The following is a 20,268-nucleotide window of genomic DNA, read 5'->3' on the forward strand; positions in this document are numbered from 1 at the left end:
AAGACCCTTCTGTGTGTGGGCTGATGCTCTAACCACTGAGGAACACTGGCCAGGGCCCACATGTCACTTTTGATCATGCAATGATACTCAGTGCCAGGCACACAGGAGAATCCCAATTCATGTTTGCTGAGGAGATGGCTAGAAGGCCTCCACAACTCCATTCTTGTAACAAGGTGACTTCTACACACCTCACTTGGAAACCCCAGGCCTTCAGGAGCCTCTGTTGCCAGTCTCACACTGGAGTCCTGATGGGGAATGGGGAATAGGGACAGGGAATTGGAAGGGGGGCCCAGCTCTCACAATCACGGGTCCCAGTTTATGCTGATTAAAACCACCAATCTGTAGTAATCTTCTCGTAACTCACTAGCAGAGCACTCTATGAATAAGGGGAAAACCAGCACAGAAGCCATTTAGACGTCCTGGGCCCCCCACTTGCGTGTCTTGTGTCATAGCCCAGTGACAGTCCTGGGCCCCCAGGGATCATCGCAAATACACTTGGCAGGGCAGGCGACAGGCACTGCCCACATCCCCCAGGACAGTCCCTCCCTGAAAGCTGTCTGCTCTTCGCAGCCCTGGGGAAAAGGGTTCATAGCACCCAGAATGTTGTCCCAGTCACCACAGGACAGAGAAAGGATTATAGAATTGCAGGGACAGGATCGTAAGCCAGTGATCACATGTTACAGATAAAAAGGTAAAGGCCAGGAGGAGAAACAATGTGCTCAGGGGCACAGGACTAATTAAGAACAAGTCCTGGACTGGATGCAGATCCCACAGCTCCTGGCTCCGTGCTCCCAGATGCTCCTGTCCAGCATGCCTGCTCCATCTCACAGACAGGAAACAGACCTCAGGAGGGAGCACTTTGCATGATGAGGAAGGGATACAGAAAAAGGCGAGGTGCCAGCAAGGGGCAGCGTCATCTCCCACCTGGCAGCTCCCTGTCCTTGAAGGGGTCATCCACCTCCGTGCTCTTGGCCCTGGCGTCGCTCTCACAACTGGGCATCACGTACCTGGGAGAGAGAGATGATGCGTGAGGAAGGGACTTCAGCCACTACTGCAGCAGTGATCTGTGCTCCCAGGGCTGGCAGGGAAGTACCTCCTGCCCTGTCCAGCAGCCTCACTGAGCAACCCCAGCATAATGTTCCCACTGAGATGTGTCCTTTCAATCGTTTAAGCATAGAGATGGCACCGTATGTCTGCACACGGGATCTTTTTTGATCCATAGGACCTAGTGACTCAGGCAGGGCAATAGCCTTCTCATCGGTGAACTGGGCTTCAGAGAGGCTACTTACTTTTCCAAGGTCGCCCAGCATCCAGGACCCAGAACTCTCTATCGGAACCTCATCTGCCCATGAAGGGAGGCACTGGTCCCCCAGTGCCTTGATTCCTCCCACCCAAGGCAGTGAAGCTGGGAGGGGCCGGGGGCCAGCCCAACAGGAAGCTGGTTCTCTTGCCCCAGGATCCACCCGGGGGGGACAGGACAGGCTTGGGGGACTTACCGTGTGGAGGTCCCAGGCAGCGGGCGCCCCGTGTCCACCAGCACACACCAGCAGTAGCCCGTGGACTGGTGGCACTGCACCGGCTTATAGAGCCCCCCAGGGGCACACTCTGGGATGACAATGCCCTCCCGGGGGTTCTGCCGGGCCTCCTCCAGGGCACTCTGCCTCTCCTGGTCACATGAGTGGACTTTCTCTGCAAAAGAAGACACAGCCTGTGGCTACTATCTCTCCCGTGACTCATCATTGCTGCCCTCCATGCAAAGACCCAGCCTGGTCCCAAGGAACTGACAGCTTGGCTGGCGAATCCTCAGGAGCAGAGTGGTGCCTCCAGCCTCCAGGGCTCATCAGCATCCACACCCAGCAGGCTCCAGCCAGGGACTGCAGCGCTCCTTACCAGGGCGGTGGTTTGCCAGGGGCTGGGGGTGGGGGGTGGATTTCCCGACTGTTTCAGAGTGGCTCCTGCTGTGCACTGTCTGCTGGCTCGGGGAGCTGACAAGCAGAAGCAGGAATGCCTGCGTGTGTGTGGACTCTCGCAAGCCCAGACACAGCGGGACAGAGCCACGGGCCGCCGGCCTCGGTGGGAGCCATGCTCAGTGCCCAAGAGGGGCAGATACAAGGCCCCACCCGCTCCTTCCCAGCTCCAACAAGGCTGGACAAAGGAAGCTGACGGGACTTGATCCTATTACACAACTCTGCTTCCAGCCAGTGGGAGGGAGCAACGGGCCCACGGGAAGGTGTCTGGACTCGGTGGCCTGGGGAACCGTGAACGTGTCTGGACACTCACACTTGGCTTCCCTGGAGCCAGGCCCGGGCTGAGGCGTGTGCACTGCCCAGTGCCAGGAAGGCCGGGTCAGAGGGCCTCAGACCCACACGGCCACCGACCTGCAAATCCCACCCCGTCAACCAGCCAACCCACCTCACTTCCCTTTCCTGGTTTTCTTTTGTTGTTATTGTTGTCGGGCTGTGCTACGTCTTGCAATTATTAAAAATAAAGAGCATTGGGTGTCTTTTCGTGTTATAAAGAAATATTTAAAAACCCATGATCGCACCAATTCAATGCTACCTCCCCTACATCTTTGCTTATGCACATACACATGCAAATGCATATGCACACGCTGACTTATATTCTTACAATCAAAGTGATCACGCCATAAACCTGTACTGTTACATTTTATCTACTTATTTATTTGTTTGTTTCCCTTATTACTTTATTTTCTTTTTCAAGAACATTATTCCAGAACTTTCCTCTTGAAGATGACAGGAATACAGGCTTGAGCGTGCCGTGGAATTTTCAGTGTGTTACAAAAATACCATTCCTAGGGCCAGGAATTTGGTTTCAGCAGCCTGGAGACTCATGCTACTCACTGAGCAACCGAACAAATGATCAAAATAACAGAAACTCAACTCAATGGCCCTGTTAATGGTCCGCACATGAAAGTACAGATGTTTACACTGCAGTCATGCCCAGAGATGCAAAGCAGCTCCACTCTGCCTCCCAGAGACCTACGGCCTCACAAAGCTGAGGAGCGGCTCACACCGCAGGCTGCAGGGGGCGGGGAACGTTGGATGGGTGAAACCTGGTTGGAGACCAGAGGTTGCACTTGAGCCCCTGGCTGGGATGAAACCCTGGCACCTTGCAGGGGATTACGCAACTATTTTTCAGCCACTGCACAGCCCCCGTGTGGTAGCCTGCTTTTCCTACCTCGTATTTCATGCCACGGAAAAGGCGAGCAAAACCAAAGGAAAACAGCGTTTGACCAGCACCACGTTGGTGAACAACCTCTGACAGAGGCTTTAAATTAAGATCCTGTGGTCCAACATTCTAAAGCCATAAATCAGCCTGAAAGCCAGACGCAGAGAGGTGGGAGGAAGCTTCCCCAGGGGCAGAGCACATGATGAACCTGACCTCACACCACTGGGGATCCCGCAACTGCGGAAATGTGGAGGGGGGCCATCTCGGGAGGGGTGGGGACTGCGGTTTGGGGCCTTGTGTCTGGGAGTCCCTGGAGGCTGTTCTGAAATGCTTACAGCAGCTTCCATAGAGGCTGCACCAAGTTCAATGGAGAATAAAAACCATACAAATGAGGAAGCTCACTAATTTGGAAAAAATGGGGGCTGACGTGAAACTAGAGAGAAGGATAAATGCAGGGGTTACTCCCCTTTTGTTTGTTTGCTTGCTTGTTTGCCTATTACTTTACGACAGTCCCTACAAGTCTGGGTGCCCCTCTAGGAGAGAGACAGGAAAGGTCTGTAATAATAGCACTAGCACTTTGTCTTCCAACAGAGAGAAAATCTCCTTTAAAACCATCCTTAAACTAATAATAGTCCAAGCAAACATTTCGTGAGTAGCATGTGCCCATTGACAAACCGGGGGCTTTGCTTGCCTCGTCTCTTCATCTGTGTGAGGTGGACATTATCATTATGGCCGTTTTGTAGACAAAGAAGATGAGCTTTGGAGAGACCCATGAACTTTCCCAAGTTCACTCAGGCTGGGAAGAGGAGGGCTGGGGTTCTAGTCGAGGGCTTCCGAGAATCAAGCCTGTCTTGTTAACCTCTGGACGGTCCTGCCTCTAATCATTGGCTCTTGGAGAAAAATATGTTTATTTTTATAGTGTGGAGTTTTTCCAGGTCAGTTTCTTTGCAAACGACCCCAAATTGCTGCATCCAAACACATACTTGCTCATTCTACACAGCACAGCTTCTTCTGGAATAATTTTCTCAGCTTCATCACACTAGGAATGTTACACCCGAGTATTTTTCCCTCTTTGCCTTGGAGCTGGAAAACTTAAAGCCAAATTTGCACCGCGCCTGCCATTACAGAGGAGTGACATGAGCACCAAGAGCTAACATCCATTTGAGTGTTTTTTGTGCGCCGCGCTCGGTACTGGCACTTGCACTATCTCACTTGAAGCGCATCACCAGCCTCTAAGACAGGTGTTCTCATTATCCCCGCTGAGCAGGGAGGGCCCGCGAACACAGACTGGCTGGGTGGTTTTCTCAAGCTCATACAAGCAGGAGGTGGCAGAGCTGGGGTTCGCCCAGGCAGTCTGACCCCAGGCTCTGCTCCTTACCTCTGCAATATTGTCTCTCACCAGATAGACAGGCCAATCTGATTTTATTGTAACCTGTGTTCTTCTTTTATTTGGTGTGGCAGATTGTTACAAAATGGTCCCTAAATCCTCCGCTAATTCTCAATCTTGATTGTGCCCAGAGTTGATCCTTTTGTTCTGGGAACCTTTTCTCCTTTATCATGTTTTGCTTTTTTTTTTCTCCTTTACTTTTTAAATTAGGTAATTAGGTCACACAATGAATTGCACCTCCCTTTATCGGGCCCTGTGTAACCCCTCTATGTTTGTTGACTCTGATTTGCTCTGATCAGTGGAAAGGGCAGAGGTGACAGTGTGTGGCCTTCAGTCCTAGGCCTTTAGAGGCCTTGGAGCTTCCACTGTCACTTTCTTGGAAGCCACCTTGAGACCACCACCTAAGGAAGCCAGTCTGACCCCTGGAGGATGAAAGGCCACAGAGGAGAGCCAACGGGGCTCAGCCTCAGCCAGTACCGACTGCCACGCATGGGAATGAGGTCATCTTGGCCATTCCAGCCCAGCTGACCCTCCAGCTGGATGGGTCCCAGAGTGAGTTCGGGTAGAATCAGCCAGGGAACCACCCAGCCAACCCACAGAAGCATTAGAAAGAACACATTTTTATTTAAGGCATTAACTTTTGTAGCTGCTTATAAAACAGCAACAGATAACTGAAACACTAGACTCAACTCTTTATCAATTCACCTATTTTTGTAGGCCTCTCAGACCCTTCAGCCAATCAATCAATCGACCAACTATTCCTACAGTATTTCTCCAGAGGTCATCCAAATACTAGTCACTATGTAACAAGGATGAATGGAAGAAATTGGAAATATCATCAAGAGACAAGACGTGTCATCAGAGACCAAGGCTAAGATCATCCACACCTGCGCATTCCCAATTACCATGCACAGATGAGAAAGTTGGACAGAGAAGAAGACCAATAGGAAAAATTTTATTCATTAGAAATATGCTTAACTTTATGAACACCATGGACCACCAGAAAGATGAATGAGTGGGTCCTAGAGCAACTTAAGCCTGAAACATCTCTGGAAGCAAAAATGACAAAACTGAAGTTGTCCTACTTTGGACACATCATGAGAAGGCAGGGTTCTTTGGAAAAGACAATGATGCTGGGAAAATAGAAGACCGAGCATGAGAAATTGACTCCATAAAGGAAGCCATAGCCATGAATCAATAGCAGCTGAGCAGGGCTGGCAAGGACAGGACATTATAGACATCGCTCATTCATAGGGTCACCAGGAGTCAGAGCTGACTCACTTTCACACACACACACACACACACACACACACACACACACACACACACACACACTCTCCAAGGAACGTGAGCTCATTCTGTCTCTGAGGACCCAGAAGCCAGTCCTAGCCTTGGAGCCATTTTCACCTCCTACCCTCTGAGTCCCCACCCAAATGAATCTTACAATTTCCAACTGTCAGTTTTCCTAGATATCAAGAAATCACCTTCGAGAATGCAAGGAAAGGAATCTATGTCAGGGGTCTCTTCGTGGGCCTGGGTCAGAGAGGGCGCTCCCCGGAAGAGAACACTACTGTTCTAAAATATTCCATTTCCGCTTAGGAGGCTTCGAGGAAGAATGACAAGGTTAGAAGGTGTGGCCTGATAACTGAGAATGCACCAGGACTCTCTGTAAACACTTGAAAGACATAAACAGCAGGAGAGAGGGAACAGTCAGGGCTGCCCAGGGAGCCTGGGCTACCAGCCACACTTTCTTACACACTCATGCGCACCCACCCCTAGAATCCAATCCCAGGTGATGGAGAGAAGAAGAAAGAGCCAGGTTTCACTCACAAACTCTGACAGCCTAAAAGAAGAAATGCAACGGAAAAGTGTCCTGTGGGAGACATGGGAACACGATCCAGCCATTGCCACAGAAAACACACCAAGCTCCGTACCCGCAATTTCACCGAGCACCCGAGCACAGCAGGACTGAAATGGGTGGGAGAGGGCAGGGAGGGGACGGGAGAGAGAGACTGGGCTGAACCACGCGAACACAAACCCTGTCTGCAGGCCCAGGGCACAGGGCACAGGTTCTTACGTGTCCAGCCAAGACGGGATAAGCATGGAGAACAGTTCTGTCTGCTCTGGCCAGCCCGGGCCTCTGTGCCTCTCAATTATTCGTGGTAATTAGCAGCAAAGGGGAGTGTGGATGACCTAAATCCTCCACTAATCCCCAATCTTGATTGTGCCCAGAGCTGATCCTTTTGTTCTGGGAATCTTTTCTCCTTTATCACCTTTTGCTTTTTCCTCCTTTACTTTTTTATAACAAAAATGGCCAACAAACCTAAACATTACAAGATCCTAGTTTCAGGTCCTTGGGCTGGTCTTTCAGATTGCTGCCTTCCAGAGGAGGAGCTGCTGAAGGAATGAGCAGACGAAAAGCCGAGGCACTGGGTAACCCAGCATCCACGTAGCAGGTACAGGTGAGTCAGTCACGTAGAGAACGCTTTGGAGAAAGAGCAGGGGAACCACATGGTGATGGAGGCGGCACAGTGATGAGTGGAGACAGAAGAAACATTCAGAGGTCAATAGCAGTTAGGCTCTCTAGAGAAACAGAACTAATAGAAGAAATATATATATATATATATATATATATATATATATATATATATATAGAGAGAGAGAGAGAGAGAGAGAGAGAGAGAGAGAGAGAGAGATTTTAAGAAATTGGCTCAAGTCTGAAATCTGTAGGGCAGGTTAGAAATTCAAGCAAGAGTGATGGTACAGTCTTGAGTCCAAAATCAATAGGTCAGGCCAGGCTGGAAACTCAGACAGAGTCTGCAGACAGAAGCCCTCCTCCTTCAGGAAATCTCGGTTTGTTCTCTTCAACTGATTGCACGAGGCCCAGCCATATTATAGAGGGTCAACTGCTTCACTTAAAGTCAACTGATTTTAAGTGTTAATCGCATCTAAAAAATACCTTCACAGCCACATCGGGACTAGTGTTTGAGCAAACTGTGGGCTGCACCCTAGCTGATTTGACACATACAGTTGACCATCACAAGGTCCATATGAAAACTGAGACAAAGCCCAATCTTAGAGAAAGCCGGGCACAGAAGGACCAAGAAGGATTGTGGCCGTAGAAACATGCACTGGGAAGGTGTCTCAATGAGTGACACGATCTTTCCAGAGAAAGGACCAGAAGCTCTCTCCCTGGTGAGGCTCAGCTGGTGATGAAGGGCAGCTGTCAGACCACTCTGACCGAGAGCTGCTTACACCTGAGAAAAGGGGAGTGGGGAGCTGAGGGCATGGGGGACAAGGTCCTGAGGGAGGAGGGTGCTCACAAGGAGGATGCAGAGAAGGTCGGGGACCTTTGTGGACCGGTTCTCACACAAGCTGGTACTGGGGTGTGCTGGCACCATGTCCGGCTTGTAACACGTAGCAAGAAAAAAGAACTGGCCACATGATCTTAACCTACCCTCCTCCCAGCCGCCCTCCATGCCTGCAGGCCCCAACCCAGAGGGCAATCTCCAGCGCTGAGTCTAAGACTATCTGCTCCCCTCATGCCCACCTTACCCCTGGTACTGTGACCTGCCAGACTGTAAGCTCCTGAGAGCAGGGGCTCGTTTGCATCCTTCCTGATCCTTCACCACACCCATCCTTGGCCCCCGGCTCCCTTTTCATAGCTGAACCATGGAACCTCAGGTTTAAGGGACCCACAAAGAGTATTTAGTCCTAAAACCTCTCCATTGCTTATATCCTGTGGTGCCATCCCCAGCCACAGAATTCTGTTCCAGCCTGACCTTCAGGGATGGGACCACCCACTGCTGAGTGATTGCCAATCAGTGGAGATGAGGCCACAGAGGCTGAAAGAAGAATATCTGTCCCTTTGACTCATCTTGGGAAATGATACACTCCACCCTCAGACTATCAAGTTCTGGATTTTCTTAGGTGGAAAAATCAATAAAAAGTTACCCGCTTGAAAAATGAGAGGAGCTTATTTATGTTTCATTGCAAAAGGAATCCGTCCCACTAGCCAAGAATATTCAGAAAAACACTAGCACTGTGTCGCCTACAATTACTCTGAAACCCCTTCAAATACCTCACAGCCACTTAGCTTCTTATCAAAAATGAATGAAATGTCGAACAATAACCCAAAATAACAAATTGTGTGTTAACAAAACCACCTTCCCTAAATCACAACATGAAATTCCAGAGGCGTAAGAAATCGCGTGGCTCCTGGTCAGAATTCCCTGGGCCGGTGCGTAGGATGGTGCAGGGGATCTGGCTGAGGAGGGGACAGCAGAGACAAAGGGAGGGTGGGACTAGGTCTGAAGGCACTGACTCCTATTCTTTTTAAATATATTTTTATTGATTTCAGAGAGGAAGGGAGAAGGAGAGAGAGATAGAAACATCAACGATCAGAGAGAATCACTGATCGGCTGCCTCCTGCAAGCCCCACACTGGGGATCGAGCCTGCAACTCGGGCACGTGCCCCAACCGGGAATCAAACTGTGACCTCCTGGTTCATAGGTAGATGCTCAACCACTGAGCCATGCCGGCTGGGCCTGACTGCTGATCCTGGAGGGCCGGCCAAGGTACTGAAGATGTGGCCGCCAGGGAGGAGATGCTACTGGAGGCCAAATCTTCCGGAGGGACTTAGGAACATCAGGCCCTTTTTGGTTTTTTCGCCACACAGAGTTCTAGTATTTAAGGTTTCAAGCCAACTATGTGAAGAAGTTATTTTTCTTACTTGTGGACTTTGCACTTTTCACAGGAGGTCTAAGTGGCCCCAGAGGACCATTTTTCTGAGCACCATTTGCTGCGCTGGTTCTGCCCTCTTACTGTGGGCTCTCCGTCACATCCAGCACTGAGCTGCCACTCGGCTGTCGCCAGTTCCTGAGCCTCACAGTCATCCAGGGACTCCGAGAACCCCACAAAGAGAAAGGAAACCCAGAGAGAACCACTCAGGGCTCCCTTTGGAGCAAAGGGCAGATGATAGGCCTGGAGAGACCCAGAGGAGAGTCTGGCCAGGGCAGGGAAGGAGCAGACGCGCTGACACAGAACTAAGTCAACCCCTGAAATAGTGCTCAGATGAGTATCAAGTAGGGGTGGGGCGGGGAGAATAGAAACAGAATATGCACACATTCAAAATGGTCACCTCTTCCATGGGAATAAGTTTCCCCATCTCATTTCATCTAAAGTCCTATTCCCCATAGAGTAGACAACCAAATGAAGTGAAAACGATAACGTCATCTCCCAATCTTGACCTACAATGGGACCTTGGACCACTTCCCTGGAGGAAGGCCACCCTTCTGATGGACTAACTGGCTGAGAGAAGAGATGTTCTGCAGCTCTGGCCCAGAAGAGTGGGGGTGTTGTGAAACCTCAGCAGGATGGCTACTTCCAAAGGCCAGAGGGAACTCATGGCAGTCAGAGGAAAGGGGTTCCAGGAATGAAGGGGGTAGGTGGGGCTATCTGACTTCCTTGGCAAGGCTGAAAGCAAGAGTAAATGCCTACTACCTTGCTCCTGTACGTGCTACCCCAGGGTCTGCACGTGGAAGGTTCTGTCACTGTTTCATGGAAGTCAACCATAGTTAGAATAGAGACAGTATAGCATGGAGGTCAAGACATGGGTTTTGGGAGATGAATGGATTAAAAAGTTGTGGTACATCTACACCATGGAATACTATGCAGCTATAAAAAAGAAGGATCTCTTACTCTTTGAGACAGCATGGAAGGACCTGGAGAGTATTATGCTAAGTGAAATAAGCCAATCAGAGAAAGACAAGTATCACATGATCTCACTTATATGTGGAATCTGATGAACAAAATAAACTGATGAACAAAAAAGATCCAGAGACACTGAAGCATGCAACAGACTGATGTATTTCAGAGGGAAGGGGGTGGTGGGGTGGGAAGAGATTAACGAATAAACTTATATGCATATATACATAGCTCATGGACAGACAATAGTGCGGAGAAGGCCTGGGGAGGGGACAGGAGCTGGGTGGAGGAGGTCAGTGGGGGAATATTGGGGGGAAACTGTAACACTTTTAACAATAAAATAAGCTTAAAAAAAAGACATAGTCTTTGGGGTCAGAAGGATCAGCCTCTACCACTTTTAGCTCTGTGACCTTGGGCAGTTAACTTAGCTCTTTAAGTCCCTGGTTTCTTACCTGTATAACAGAGTAACAACAGCACACGCCTCATAGCGTCATTGTGAGGACTAAATGTAATCGCGTAAGTAAAGTGTTTAACCTGGCACCAGAGTTGATAAATGGTAGATAGTTGGCTGGTCTGTAGTGTCCACAGCAAATATGGAGTAAACCCAGACTCCTGACCCATCCCAGTGATGACCAGTCCCCTCCCTGGACTGCAGGGGCTGACCACAGGCAGGCTGTGGGAACAGCCTGCTCTGGGTGCAGGCAGCAAAGGGCCACACTGTAGGCAAATTAAAAAAGGAATACAACTGAGAATCAGTCTGCTTTTTATGTTACCATGCAGCAACTCAAAACAATGTCTGTGATAGAATAATCCCCCCGACTAAGGTGGACTGCCCCTCCTTTAGGCACACCACTGTCCCACGGTCAGCTCCTTCCCGAGATGGGCCTTATAGTTCTTCCATGGGCCCCTCAGCACCAAGCAGAGGACTTGACACATAGATGTTGATGGGCCTCTGACCCTGGGAAAGGCCCTTAACTAGTGTGGGCTCCTTCTTCTCATTTAAGGTGAAGCAGTGGTGCCAGATGGGACCACTCTCATGGCTGTGTCAGGTATGATCCCCACACTCAGGGGCCCGTGAGCGCCGGGAAGGGCCTGATGTCGGGCAAGGCCGCTAGGGGCCTTCAGGTTCTCCCCCGTACCTCATACTGCCCTCCACGCTCATGTGTGTGGCCCAACCTGCTGTGGCTCAGAGGCCCCACCGGCAGAACAAGATGAGCAGAGCCCGCCCCACACCCGGCGCTGGCTGAGAGCACTGCTCCTGGCGGGTGTGCAGCGGGCTCTGGAAATCAGGCTTGTGGCTGGGATGAAGGTGAGGAGGTGTGAGGGAAAATTACACACCATCACCCTAAGCAATTTCTCTCTGTGGAATCTAAAACGGCCACGCACGGTGCACCATCGGGGCCTTCTTTCCCACACAGACAGAAACTGAGGAGTGAAAGAAAACAAGCTATAAATTCTACCAAAGATATTTCTTCTGGGATGAACTGTCCCAATATAGCAAAAAACAACACTTTTCCCCCAAAGCACCGCTGAATCACACCCACTCGGATTTTAGAAAAGGCTCCATCTCCATTGACTCATGCCATTAAGTGGGCTCATGTGACCATCCCACCGAAAGAAAATAAGTGTGGTTTTGCAACGAGAAGTGGCAAGTTGTCTTCTTTTGAGTTCTTCTCAGTAACTCGTTGACCTTGACCTCCTAAGAAGCTCTGTCCCTTAAGGACAAGAGCTAGTCAATAAAAATGCAGGCGAGAAGGAAGCAGAGGGCACAAGACAAAGGGGGAGACAGGAGAGAGATTTTTTAAGTTTGTCCAAATAAAGTATCATAACTTCACTCTTCATGGCCCAAACCACTAATGCCGCCTGGGAATGTGTTTATAAAATCTATAGCCTGCCTACTTCCAAAGCCGTTTGACAAACACTGAATGAGGACCCTCGGATCAAAGCAGAGACCATCGCTGACTTCTAGCAAACTGGAAGGAGTCAATTACACTCCCCAGCAGGACCTTTGCTTTCTGTTTTTTTAGCAACAGAGGCCAAAGAAAAACACAGGGACACGTGGTTTTGCTATCAACACCAAAAAGCATACGAACTCACCTACAGAAAAAATAGCACCTTTGCTGGTCGAGCAAGTTCCAGAGGCCGGATCATACCCCCACATCCCACCCACTATACCTCTGTGTTCCAAGCAAACAACGTGGGGTGAAGGCCCAAGGCAGCCAGAAAATCTAGTTTTAAAACAAGTAAGGATGGACCATGGGGTAGGCTCTCTGGGGCCTCCAACCGTGTTTATGGCTCCTCTCTGCAAATGGAAAAAGGCCTTTGTTGCCACAGAGAAAGCCGTGGGGATGCTCGCCCGTCCCAACTCTGTTCCATTGGCCATGACTGACCGAGGCACCTGCATAGATAGACAGGCCAACATCCAGAAGGCCCGTCAGAGAAGTAAACATCAAGGGTTTGTTTTTATATAGATATTTTAAATGCACACAAGCCCAGACCCATCCTCGGCTGCTAACGTTAGTGGATTACTCATTCTTCCTTCCAATCACGTCATGTGCAAGGTTCCAGGTGGCTGCGGGGTATTTGCTTACAACGGCTACCGCTGGTTTCCCTGAGAGCTGTTTATTTTTCCAGGCCTCAGGTCATTACATCACCCGCGGTTTCTGGGCAGGCCAAGAGTGCTGGTTTGGGGGTGGGGGAATCAGCCAGGAGGTGCAGTTGCCTCAGTGACCCCAAGTCCCAATCATAGCGGCAGCTCTCCGGGCAGGAACTTGCAGGTGAGGAGGAACAATCCAAAATGTGGCCAAAGGGCCCTCAGCAGGCCCAGAGGAGCAAGGCTCCAACACGGGCAGGTAAGGGCAGGATGCTGCGGACGGCTTGTCTGGTGACACGGGTGGGGAGGTAGGCACACTCACTCATGTATGAAGAGACAGGGGGCCATTTTCCTGGCAGAACATATAAGAAATGTATTTCCACCTGCATCCCCGCTGATGGCTGTCTCTGGGGACAGTTCCCACGAGCTGCTGCCCAGGTCTGCCAGGCAAAGAGGCAAGGAAGGGAAGACGTGGTCTCTTTAGATTTCACGCAGGGGGCCAGGTTCTAGGGCCTTCTTGAAGCCCCAGATCAGATCATGAAAGAAGTTAACGAGAAAAGATGGAGATAAAGGAAAGAAAGAGACAGAGAAGGAGGAAGGGCAGGTAAATGACCCCACCAAAGGCTACAGAGTCAGCCACTGGGACCTGGGACCGAGGGAAGGGGCCAATGTGCTTCACAAAGAAGGGTTAAGGCTCAAAGACCATATTTCCTGAGAAAGAGCATTTTTTTCAGAGAAGAAAGCATAGACGTTTCCCATACCAAGAAAATAAAAAGGAATGAAAAGACTTTTATAAATCACAGTTGTAGCCAAATGTCCACAAACAGTAGAATTAGAAGCAGTGGGGTATGGGATGAAGAATGAGATGAAGCCTAGTTTTTGTCATTTCTTTAATCTCTCTACGCTCTTCTATAAAATGTAGATGACTTTCAAAAATTGTTTTAATTCTAGTTATATTAAGAAATTCCTTGGTAACTAGCTCCTAAAACAAAAAACCCAGCAAGAGTTCCTATTTTCTTATAAAAGTAGAACAGAGTCTCTGGCCAACACTCATGCATGAGACGATGCCCACTCTTGAGTTCTAGGTGTTAGCCGGCCAGGTACATGGTCTTGCTAAATGCAAGCACCCCTGGTGTGAGAATCAGAGAGAAGTCCAATGAGGCAAACCTGTCAATGCTGGACCTGCCAAGTCCTCAGAAGGCAACACTGACCATGGTGAATATATGACAAAGCCTTAAAAACAAGGACCAGCACCTCCGGGAGGAGTGAAGGAGACAGGCTAAGTCTGCAGGCATACGTGTCATGTTATTGCAAAACTGTGGCTGCCCAGTGGAACCTCTCCAACATCAACAGTCCCCAGGCCAGAAAACAAACCTGGCGTCACAGGGTCTGAGTGTGAAAGACCGACGTTTGGGGTGTAAAAGAAACTGGGATGGCCTCTTCGCCTCTGAAACCGAGAGCTGAGAAAAGCGCTCGCTCAGTTGGTTCTGAGTCCCATTCCAGCCTCCCCAGAGTTGTGGGCCAAAGAGCCCTGGAAGCCAGAATCTTTCAGCAAACTCTACTGGGAAACTGTCTCAGGGGCTTGACCCAGAGGTTCCAGTCCATAGCAGAGCCAGCTGCCCAGACACGAGGTGCCATTAAGGTATATCTGACTTTTCATCAAACCAAGGGAGAGAATCTGAAAAGTGGCGAGCACAACTTGGCCAGTGTGGCTCCGTGGTTGAACGTCGACCTGTGAACCAGGAGATCATGGTTTGATTCCTGATCAGGATACATACGCAGATTGCGGGCTTGATCCCCAGTAGGGGGAGTGCAGAAGGCAGTTGATCAATGATTCTCTCTTATCATTGATGTGTGTGTTTTTAAAAAATATGTTTTTATTAATTTCAGAGAGGAAAGGAGGAGGAGAAAGAGATAGAAATGTCAATGATGAGAGAGAATCATTGATTGGCTGCCTCCTGCACACCTCACACTGGGGATCGAGCCTACAACCTAGGCATGTGCCCTGACTGGGTATCAAACCGTGACCTCCTGGTTCATAGTGTCGATGCTCAACCACTGAGCCATGCTGGCTGGGCTCGTCATTGATGGTTTTCTCTCTCTCTCCTTCTCCCTTCCTTTCTGAAATTAATTAAAAAATACTTTTTAAAAGTGGCTAGCACAATACATAAAGATATTCCATCAAGAGTAGCTACTGCTTTTATCTCTCCCCCAACATCCTACCCTATACCCTAACCTTACAGACATAACCTCACAGATAAAACTGGGGCCAACCAGGGAAAAACCAAAGTGGTTGGGTCACCCAAACAAAAGGAAGGTGATTATACCTGCCTGGCAATCATTTCTCCATACTCATGGCCCCATACTCATCCAAATGGAAACCATATAGAAGTAGGAATGGAAAGCAGAACTTATGGAAGCAGACAGCATCCGCTGACTTGGCATTGCCACTTGACTGCATGCAGAGAATACAACTCAAGAAGACAGGCACTCTGTTCCCGAGGGTATGTGCTTTCCGCCAGCCACAACACTTGCTAGCTGTGACTCAGAACAAGTTACTGTCTCTCTACCTCTGACCCTTCACCTGTAAGATGGGGACAATAACAGCACTTATCTCATAGAGTTGTGGTAAAGCTCAAATGGGATAACACATGTGACCTCCTACAGAACCAGACACAGATGGGCTCTGATGACAGCGATGACTCCGGTTTTACTAAAGATGATGATCTTGCCTCCTCCATCCTTCCCCAAAGCAATCAAACACCTTGAGCTAGCTTCTTTAATAGATATATAGATGTATTAGATAGCTAATAAAGTCTTGGTCCTCACAGAGTTTATAACCTAGGTAGAAAGATTAACCACTTGCAGATGAAAATGAAGCAATTTATAGAAGCTGTTGCTAAATGTCAAATGAATGTTCCAGGCAAAAGGTGCTGTATAATTTCAGAGACAGCACACTCTCATATCAACCTGGTCACAGAATTAAGCCTCGTACTGGGGCTTTGCAGAGCTGCTGGGGGCTCAGGGACTGGGAGACCATTTGCAGATGTCACTTCCAGGTGCCCCAAGCACCAAAACCACTTCTCTTTGACTTATGTTATTTGCCTAACAGTGAGGGCGAGTGGAGAAGGTCCTAAGTAGAGGCTTCCTAATAGATGCTTTTGCTTCAGGTGACAATCACAAATTCTCTCCTGATTGAAGAATTCTCACTACAAGCAGCATCATTAATATTCCTATTTTTTCCTTCCAGTAATGATGATAATAACAAATACATGTACTTGCAATATATCACACACTTGATCACTTAGCCAGGTATCAGTCAAGTATCATACAAATGTTAACTCATTTTAACCACAATTCTTTGAGGGAAAGATCATGATTCCAGATGAGAACTGAGGCTCAAGGGGATGATTTGACTTGGCTGAGTCACACACTAAGTATTGGAGCTAAAAAGTGAACTCTAGCCTGGTCGGTGTGGCTCGTGGATTCAGTGTTGTCCCATGCACCAAGAAGTCTTGTTTGATTCCCGATCAGGACACATGCCCGGGTTGCAGCTCGATCCCCAATAGGGGGTATGCAGGAGGTGGCCTATCAATGTTTCTCTCTCATCAATGTTGTTTCTTTTTCTCTCTCTCTCTTTAAAAATTCAATAAAAACATATTTAAAAAGTGAACCCCAGATTTCACTGATTCCCCAAAGCCCGTGCTTTAACTACAGCCCTGTTTTATCAAAGAATCTGGCCCACAGGCGTTCACATGGTTTCCTTTCCACCCACCATCCCACAGCGACTCCAGCTTTTACCAAACGGAACCAGACACATGCTGAGGTACTGGCCTGCCCAAGTCACAGAGGAATCAACCAATGCTGCACTGATTTACCTCATAGTCTAACTCACTCCATGCATGCTAGTCCCCACATTACTACCTTTAGGACAGTGCTAAAGGGGGCCAAAGACAGCACACTCATGAATCACTGGCCATATAAAACTCTGTCTGCCAGTTGAAAGGGATGTAACTTTTGTTTATATTCCTTGCTATCTACAAGAAAAAAGATGATATGGCTAAATTCAAACAGGCAGGCATAAATTATGCCAAATGGCATTTCTCACAATGAAGCCTTAGGCTAAAAGAAGGATGATTCCCCCTGATAAGAGATATGGATTGGGTCTGATAATACATTTCCTGTTGATGGACATCTGATCTTTACTAATGGTAAATAAACCTTATTGACTTTGGCCTTCATTGATGGTAAATGAACTCTACAAACTTGATTATCACCTTTCTACAAGGGGTTCAGCCAGTACCAAAACCTGACTACTCACAAGTTTCTCAAAAGATCAGACTAGAAAAGATACAACCAGAAGCATTTATTCAGAGCCTTAAAAACCACACAGAACCAAGGCTCTTGAGACTTGAAGTACCACTGCTCTATGTCCAACCATTCTTCTTTCAAATACAGAAAATCAATTAAAATATTAAAACATAGAGCCAAAAGGTTGGTTTTTTTTTTAGCTAAAAGTGTCAACTGCTCATGAAAGAGGATCCCTGAGATAATAATTGAAGACAATTAAAGATGGAAGGGATTATCTCATCTAGTCTCATTCTACAGCTGTAGAAACTGAAGACCAGAAAGGGTAAATAATATGCGCAAGCCTACCCAGTAGGTAGTCATGGGGTAACCATGGGGCAACCATGGGCTATCAGGTAAGCATATAATCCAAGGCAGATTATTTACCTGAATTTCTTACATTGGTGTTGTTCAGTTTGGAGTCCTTGATTACCAAGTGCTTAATCCATAGAGTCGGAGCTGTGATTTCTGAAAGAAAAAAAAGGAGAGAGAAAATGAAGTCTAGGCAAAGAGAGCATGTACATTGGACTGTAAACTCCCAGACTTCTTAATAGCTTTTTTAAAGCCTGAGGCATTGAGTCTTGACTATCTGCCTCATCTGCCCTTTGTCCCAAAACCTCTCCCTTCCTTGCTGTGGAAGCTCCTCTCCCTATCAGTTCGTAGGAGCCAAGCAAGGGCTCCTGTTCCGGGAGGCAGAGAGGTCAGCGTCCAGAAGCACTGAGCCACTCCATCCAGGAATAAAAATATTATCCCAGGAGGTGAGGAACCTGGGCCAAGCCAAGTCTCCTTAGCTGCTTCCCTGGAAGAACTTAAAGGGGATAAGTCAACAAACAAACACCAAACAAACCACAAAGGCCATTTTGGAGGAAACGGCTGAGCCACAACGGATTTTAGGTGCTGAGCCTCTGCTGCATGTGGGGAAGAGAGCAAAGGGTTGGTGTGTGCTTCATGCCCTATCCAATGGTTCCTCACTGAACAGAGGCTGACCCCCATCCAGAGAGCACGGGGGTGCTTCTAGGCCCTCCAGGGTTTGGGTCACCCAGTGGACAGATGACCATGAACACACCGTAGAGTGACAAGTTGGGGTACTGGGGAGGTCTCCCAAGCTGGCATGGTCTCCATTCTCCACCCAATCCCCCAGGGTCCCAGGCTTGCTGGTGATAAAGGGCCTTTGAGGATCACAGAAGCATTAGAACTTCTGGGCATGAACACAAATATGTCCCATGAAATGATCAGTTACAAAGGACAGCTCATGCTAGGGACATCCCTAGCCACAGTACCAAACAGTGACATGATTTCTTTTATTCCTCTATCTCACTGTCCAGGCTCATGATCCAGCCTGCATACACTCACTGAAAGCTACTAAAAGGTTGCTGTGCATTGCACCAAGAGCCGAACCTAGCTGTCAGACTCGGCACTGTGCCGAGCGTCCTGCTCCTCCTTGTGGGAACCTGGAGTACTTAGCAAAGCACTCTGAAGAATATAGGCCCTGAGCACCTCAAACTCAAATCGAGACCAGCCTTCTGCACCCCAAGCTCTTCCTAAACACCCCTTATACCTCCAAGGACATCTATTTTGCCATAAGCCACACTATTGCGCTTGACCTAGAATTTCTCCTCTCTCAATTATCTTGACTCAACTCTCATGATCCCTACAACTTAACTAAACCAGCTCACTAACCTGTCCCTTTCCTTACTATATCCCATCCCCACAATATCCCCTCCCTTGTCCATGATGGTCCCCTGCCTGGAATGCCCTAATTCTTCCTCCCCACCTTCAAGGTCCAGCTCAAGTCCCTCCCATCTCCTCGCAGAATCTCTCCCCAGACCATTGTGATCTCTTCCTTCCATACATTTCTACTACAATTATAACTGAGACCACGTAATTTAACACACAAAGCCCTCCAGGGGTTGCCACTGTCTTTAGAGTGGGGCTTCATCTGTTCTATTTCTCCTTCATCCCCCAGAGGCTGAGCACGAAGCTGGGCCCAAGGCAGGAGCTTCTCAGTGCTGGTTCATTTACTGAGGGGACGATGCCGGCCTGTCTTTCTCCACGGTGGCTCCTCAATCTTGGCAGCTCCCAGGGTCTGTGCAGGCTGTGTTATTGCTGGCCATCAGCAGCCAGGCAGGAAGCCTGGCGAGCACAGAGGGCCTTTTCAGAAGTGGGAGGGTTTACAGTTCCTGGGAGGGTTTGCATTTGTTTAAAAGGTCAAAACAACCCAGCGTACACTAATAAAAATTAAAATTTAAAAAGGAAATAATAATGATAATGCTTAAACAAACATCCGAAGGCAAGTCCTACCTTCCCCAAATCTGAAACCGGGGCAGGGAATGGGAGTCAGAAGTAATACCAGAGCTTACCGTCCCCATCGAACACTGGCTGCGTCTCCATCGTGGGTGTCGGCTTAGACCCATCATCTGAATTGAGGGTTAAAAAGAATCGAAAAGAGACTACCATTATTGAGGTAAATACTATCTACTCTCCAGCACTGTTGAATGGTTTGGGTTTGCACATGGCCCGGCCAAGTCCCAATGAAGAGACCAGAGAGAAAGAAAAGAACAAGAAGGAAAAGAGAACCACAGAGAGACACCAACAGGAAGGCAAATCCAGGCGTGCTCACTCTTCCAAAGGAGGTCAAAAGGGAGCTGGGCTGCCATGGCTTTGGAGGACCCTTCCTCGTCGGTCTGAGTTCCTCGATCCTCCCCACGCGAAAGCTCCCCTTCTTCCCCAGCAGCCCCGAATTGTGGCCAGGCATGATCACACAGCGTGGCCTCAAATTTCCCAAGTTTCTTCCTGCCCTCTTGTGAAAGGTAGCAGCCTAGTACCTTTCTAGTGGCCTTCATTAAAGAGCTTAAGGAAAACAAGAGACTGTGGTGCTATTACTCTCCCCCTCCTCCACCGAACTCCTAACTATTTCTTATCCTCATTTAGAGTAAAGTACAGCATAGGGAAAAGAGTCAATCATCTATATATATAAAGAGGTAATGTGCAAATTGTCTGGGACGCTGTAACATCACAACCGCTCAGGAGGAGGCTATGTGCGCAA

At 48.6% G+C, this 20,268-nt stretch overlaps 1 protein-coding gene across 8 annotated transcripts in view; it reads right to left on the reverse strand.

The window, feature by feature from the left end:
• SMOC1 (SPARC related modular calcium binding 1) overlaps nt 1–20,268 on the reverse strand; it is a 139,571-nt gene that overhangs the window by 16,114 nt on the left and 103,189 nt on the right. For 4 of the 8 annotated variants that reach the window (XM_080649876.1, XM_080649875.1, XM_080649872.1 and 1 more), the window contains exons 6-9: nt 19,583–19,639; nt 17,610–17,690; nt 1,497–1,689; nt 925–1,007 (exon numbers count right to left, since the gene is read on the reverse strand). In XM_080649876.1, the coding sequence (XP_080506002.1) occupies nt 925–1,007; nt 1,497–1,689; nt 17,610–17,690; nt 19,583–19,639 (414 nt within the window). Of the gene's footprint in view, nt 1–924; nt 1,008–1,496; nt 1,690–17,609; nt 17,691–19,582; nt 19,673–20,268 lie in introns of all 8 variants that reach the window. The other 4 variants (XM_080649874.1, XM_080649873.1, XM_080649870.1 and 1 more) reach the window with 1 other exon arrangement.

The sequence above is a fragment of the Plecotus auritus genome (genome assembly GCF_963455305.1).
Source record: "Plecotus auritus genome assembly, chromosome: 1".
NCBI lineage: Eukaryota > Metazoa > Chordata > Mammalia > Chiroptera > Vespertilionidae > Plecotus > Plecotus auritus.